The sequence below is a fragment of the Pongo pygmaeus genome, chromosome 6, assembly GCF_028885625.2.
Source record: "Pongo pygmaeus isolate AG05252 chromosome 6, NHGRI_mPonPyg2-v2.0_pri, whole genome shotgun sequence".
Classification (NCBI taxonomy): domain Eukaryota; kingdom Metazoa; phylum Chordata; class Mammalia; order Primates; family Hominidae; genus Pongo; species Pongo pygmaeus.
In genome coordinates this window covers 156,467,960-156,473,959 of record NC_072379.2, presented here as the reverse complement: position 1 = coordinate 156,473,959, position 6,000 = coordinate 156,467,960, and the positions used below count along the sequence as shown (strand labels likewise).

The 6,000-nt window shown below is 47.1% G+C and overlaps 1 protein-coding gene across 2 annotated transcripts in view; it reads right to left on the bottom strand.

The window, feature by feature from the left end:
• Positions 1-2,258: 2,258 nt before the first annotated feature.
• UBE3C (ubiquitin protein ligase E3C) overlaps positions 2,259-6,000 on the bottom strand; it is a 130,249-nt gene continuing 126,507 nt past the window's right edge. For both annotated transcript variants that reach the window (XM_054494482.2, XM_063668051.1), the window contains exon 23: positions 2,259-4,035. In XM_054494482.2, coding sequence (XP_054350457.1) covers positions 3,865-4,035 — 171 coding nt within the window. In that variant the 3' untranslated portion in view covers positions 2,259-3,864. The remainder of the gene's footprint in view (positions 4,036-6,000) is intronic.

Genomic DNA, 6,000 nt, shown 5'->3' with positions numbered 1-6,000 from the left:
AGTGGCTCTAGTGAGAAAAATGGGGGTCCAGGAATTGAGGGTAGGAACCATACAGGGGCTAACTTGAAATTTACCTTCTTAGCAAGACCGTTCTCCATAGATGCAGCAAATCCATGCACTCAGCAAGTATTTACTGAGCACCTGCTGTGTGCAAGGCGTTATTCTACATGCTTGGTAAACAGCAATTTACTAAACTCCCACCTCCATGAAACTTACATGGTGGGGGAGAAAGGAAGTAATAGATGAGTGAAGTACATGGTGTATGAGACCAAAATCAGCACTCTAGAGAAAGATACCAATAAGAGATGATGGATGTGCTGGGGTCAGGGGGGCTGTTTTAAATAGGGTGTGTGTGGCGGGGGAGGTGGCACTGGGCAATAAACTGCTGTAGAACACGAGATCAGACACGTAGAACACGAGATCAGCCATGCGCCACAGCACAGCACACATGCCAGGGCCCCAAGCTGGGGAGGGGCGTGGACTAATGGCACCAGGGGTGAATGACAGGGTCTCAGCTCTCCCTGAGCTGGGGACACACTGGAAGGTCTTGCCCAGAAGAGTGTCATGGACTGACTTGAGATCAGGGTCACTTTGGCAGTGGGCAGGGACTGAGGATGGAGGACACTTTGCTGCGATTCTAAGCCAATGGCTTGGGACAGGGAGGGGCACAGAAAGCAGCAGGAAGGCCTCAGGTGTTGTTGGGAGGGTCTGTGATGCAGTGGTAGGTGTTGAGTGGGAGGCAGCCAGGCTGACCTGAGGAGGCCCAGGTGCCTAGGGACAGCCCGCGTGTCGGGAACATAGAACGCAGTCCGGGCTGGAGTCTCACATCTGGCTCCGGGCTGCCATTAGCCTCTAGAACCCATCATTAGCTTATAACTGAGGGCCTTATTTTATGTTCAAAATACTGAGCTGAAGATCTCTTGACACCAGTTTTACGGTTCAGATAGGAGCTCCCAGCACCAGCCTCACCTTCCCTGACCCCCGAGTGGGCAAAAGCAAACGTAGAGGCTCGAAGGGCTGTGGGCCAGGCCACAGCCGAGCAGTCGGCAGCTGTGCCACAGACCATCCTCCACGGAGCCTGGATGGCACGTACAGCTGGAGGTTCCGGCCCAGGTCCTGCGCGTATCAGGACTCCCCGGAGCACCAGAAATGAACTCCAGGCAAATCAGCTGGAATGCCCTGCAACTCCCACCCTAGAAGTTTTTAACATTGAAAAGGATTTTTTCAGAATGTCTAATTGTTTTCCAGAAATCACCTGGGAAGGATTATCCAGGATACTTTAAAAAATACAGATTGCTAAGCCCCCACCCCTAGAGACACAATGGCCTTCAGGAAGGGCTGGGAACACTGATCTCGTACATCCCTCGTTTTACTGAGTCAAAGGCAAGGCTTGTTTGAGTCAGCGTGGGCAACAGCCAAGTACAACCAGAACATGTTTCCAAATCCCCAAGGGTCTACCTACCAGTTAAATAAACACAGCCAGAATGGGGCTGCCCAAACAGGCCACGTCCTGACCCCAGGACACATGTATATACATGGCCTTATTTGGAGAAAGTCTTCGCAGATGTAATTGAGGATCTTGAGATGAGGTCATCCTGGATTATGGGGGTGTCTATAGGAAAAAGGCAGGACACTGGAGACAGGGGGAGAAGACACCAGATACCAGAAGCTGGAGGAGACAAAGGGTTCCTCCCTGAGGCTGAGGCCTCCTGATCCCTGGAGAAGAGAAATGCTGCTGCTTTAAGCCACCTGATTTATGGTAATTTGCTGTGGCAGCCACAGGGAGCTGATGACCAAGAACATGATACCATTTTAAGAAAGACCACCCCCCTCACACTTGAATGAGCTCTAACAGCTCTGGTCCTGTCAAGTCTGTGGTTCTGTGGATGCGAGCATGACAGCATCCATTCAGTCATCACCTCAAACTCATCAGTCCATCAGCGCCATCCCATTACCTAGCACGGTGCATACGTGGAGTGACGCTGGCCAGTTCACATGCGGGTCCTGAGCTGTGAAGGCCTGGAGCGCTCATCGTGGAGGCGGACTTCTGTCTGCAATCCTGGCAGTTCAAGGAGACGCTTGAACTGCTCAGCCTACCCCGATGACAGGCATCCTCCCGAGGACCTCTGATTCTCAGTGAGTGTAGGCCATCTTACTATACTCCATTAGCTGGTGACATGCAAACACCTGTGATAAAACCAGTAACATTCAGAAGCTGTGCTAATCACAATGATTTGGGGTAGGACTCCAAAACAATCTTGGGAAAAAAACATTTAATGTAAATGTTTAGCCATTAGAACATACAAATAAATAAATAAGCTCAGAATAGCTGAGAAAAAAACCACAAATAAGTGAATTGTCAATTTCTCTTCAGTCTCAGATATGCTATTTCCAAAATACTGATAATATACAAATTAACTAAGATATAGAACATTCAACATAAAACAACCTAAAATAAAAAAGACCAACCCTAATTATTTTATTTCTGTATATCAAGACTACAAATAGCATTTAAACGCTTAATTTATTATTCAAATTAAGAAATTATACATTTTGTTTTGATAATGTTCATTGTCTTAAAAGTGTCATTCAGCTTTCCCACTTTAAAAGTATATTGCTAATTATGGTCAATTAACTATGACAGCCCACAGAGCCTCCAGTGACAGTAAAATACTAGACATAGAAGAGATAAATGAGGATTTAGATCCCCTCCCCCCAGCATCAGCAAAGGGTCACTCTGCTCCCACAGCTGACGCTTTGAAACGCTTTCTGTTTGTAGAGACTAAAATCACCCAGCAACAGGTCAGGTCTGGATAAAGTGCCTACTGCAGGAACTACTGACACTCATCTTCCCTGGATGTGCACCAGGGACTGTCCCGTCTTTGAGTCAGAGCAGCACCAGGAAGCAGAGGGTGCCAAGCATGGCGAGTCACCCCCAAATATCCAGGAAGACAAGTGGGCGCAGCCCAGGGGAAAGGAGGGCGAGCGGATGATGGGAGACCGGCACGGCTAGCATCGGGACAAAGATGCAGCCGCCACTTTGGTTCAAACGACTTTAATGACACCACAGTGTCTGTCCTCCCCCAAGTAACTGGGTATAGTGGGTGACAGATGTTGCAGTAGCTTGGCAGACCCTCCTCCTCCACCTCCCCTGAAAGCTCTCCAGGCACAAAGTGGAGATAGAAATAGGACAATGAATGAAGTCCCCACCTCACATCCACAGACAGTATCTCCAAACCATCATGAGGCAGGCCATGGTATACTGAAAACAAGCATGCTAGTCCCATTTGGGGAAATGGCTTAAAAAGCACAAATAAAATATTACCATCATCTCTTTTCCAAACCTAACCACTTTGGGAAAGGCAGCAGAAGAAAAAAATGCCTTCAGTTTTAATAATGAGGCTTGTAAACAATCCAACCACATAAGCAGCAGCGGCCCCATGGCGTCTCGGCCCTCAGACCCTATATCTCTGCCGCCTGCGCAGCCCTGTCTGAACCCTGGAGCGGCGCTGCCTGCTCAGGAGGGCTCTGATCTCATCAGCAAAGCCAAAGCTTCATCTTTGGTTAATTTCACTGAGATGCCACTAGTCTAAAAACTGTGCTCTTCTTGGCAATATTACTAAAGTAGCCACATGGCACATAACGTATTATTTTAAGTTATTTGAAAAGCAATGTCCATCTAAATAAGTGACCACACCGTAATAAAAATCATTTAAAAAAGGAAGGGAGGGAGGAATGGCAGAATGAAAGAAGGAGCTTAGGAGAGCCTCAGGCGTGCAGTGTGAGTATCCTCATGGGTCTGGGGAGGCGCTGCTGACGAAGGAAGCACTGGTTCTCTGTAGGGGTCGGACCCCAGCATCAGCTTCAGCTCAGCTCAAAGCCAGCAGCACATTCAATCGCATAGAGAAGTTTACTTCGCAAAAGTGTCTCGTCATAGAACTCGGGGAGCTTCAGCAGGTTCATGCAGGTGCTGGCTGTGGGAAGCCGCTCAAGGTCGGAGCCTCCGTTGTGAATACAAAACGCGGGATACAACTCCTGAAAAACAGCATGTGTGCAAGATGTCACTGTAACAAGCATGGCATTACATGAGTTTTAATACAAAGCACACAAAATGTGCCTGCTCCAATCAGTAAAAAGTTACCATTGCAGTCACATTTTCCCGAAACCACATTTGCTTTGTTGTTGTTGTTTGTTTTCTTTGAGATGGAGTCTTGCTCTGTTGCCCAGGCTGGAGGGCAACAGCGCCATCTCAGCTCACTGCAACTCTGCCTCCCGGGTTCAAGCGATTCTCCTGCCTCAGCCTCCCGAGTAGCTGGGATTACAGGCGCCTGCCACCATGCCTGGCTAATTTTTGGATTTTTCGTAGATAAGGGGTTTCACCACGTTGGCCAGGATGGTCTTGAACTCCTGACCTTGTGATCTGCCCATCTCTGCCTCCCAAAGTGCTGGGATTATAGGCGTGAGCCACCGTGCCCGGCCCACATTTGCTTTTTTAAAAAATTACATTGATGGCTTAGTTCTAAATTATATAAAAGATTGTGCACTGTGCTTCAGGCATAAAAAGGGATAAATAACATTCCAGGCCAGGCGCATAGCTTACACCTGTAGTCCCAGCACTTTGGGAGGCCTAGTTGGGGGATGGCTTGAGCTTAGGAGTTCGAGACCAGCCTGGGCAACATAAGGAGACCTCGTTTCCACTAAAAATAAAAATCAAAACAATTAGCCAGGTGTGGTGGTGTGCCCCTATATTCCCAGCTACTTGGGAGGCTGAGGTGAAAAGATGTCTTGAGCCCAGGAGGTCGAGGTTAGTGAGGGATGATCACACCACTGCACTCCAGCCTGGGCAACACACAGCGAGACCTTTTAAAAAATTTTTAGCGAGATCCTTTTAAAAAATTTTTAAAAAGGATCAAGATTTATTCTATCTTTCCTGTACAAGCTATTACTCGGGTTAACCAAATCATTGGTGAGAAGAAACAAAGCTGTTTTTAAATAGAAAACTCCAGCTAATGAATGATACAATTACGTAATTAGAACATGGCTGTTTTAGAAGCACATTAAACAATGGATCTAGGCAGTGGTAAGTGACCACTAAAATCAAGAGGAATTCTGACGCAGAGATTGATCCCAGCATTGTGGGGAGATGACTCACGAGAAGTGGATCTCCATGATGATTAAGGGAATGGGAAGCATACGACATTATCTATGTGATGTTATTGCCAAAAAAAGAAAAATTCAAATTTAGAATCTGATGAGACCTCTATCAGTTTTCAAGAGATATAAAGAAGCAACCCAGTTCCCCTATTATTTTTATTTATTTATTTTTTTGAGACGGAGTCTTGCTCTGTCGCCCAGGCTGGAGTGCAGTGGCGCGATCTCGGCTCACTGCAAGCTCCGCCTCCCGGGTTCACGCCATTCTCCTGCCTCAGCCTCCCGAGTAGCTGAGACTACAGGCTCCCGCCACCATGCCCGGCTAATTTTTTGTATTTTTAGTAGAGATAGGGTTTCACCGTGTTAGCCAGGATGGTCTCGATCTCCTGACCTCGTGATCCACCCGCCTCAGCCTCCCAAAGTGGTGGGATTACAGGTGTGAGCCGCCGCGCCCGGCCCCAGTTCCCCTATTAATTAAATTACAAGACAAAACTGAGGGAGGTAGACCAAATGCATGATGAAAAGTGGCCTGCTTGTGCCAGAATTTAATTTAAATAATTGTTAACAAAAAAAGAAAGATGATCAGGGAAATTTGAATATTGTTTTTCAGATGTGTTCATGACGTTCTGGTGTTTAAAGGTACAGTCTGAAAATTCTCATCCCTGTATCACAGATACCCAGTTCCCATTCCCACAGGCAACCAATGCTTCAGCATCTTAGGTGCTCCCAGAGATTAAATGCATGCATGAGAAAATGTTCTCCCTCCTCTAGTTTTAAAATTGAGACCATGAGCACATTAGACACACTATTCCATGCCTTGCTTTTCTCATCTGATAATGTGTCTCGGTC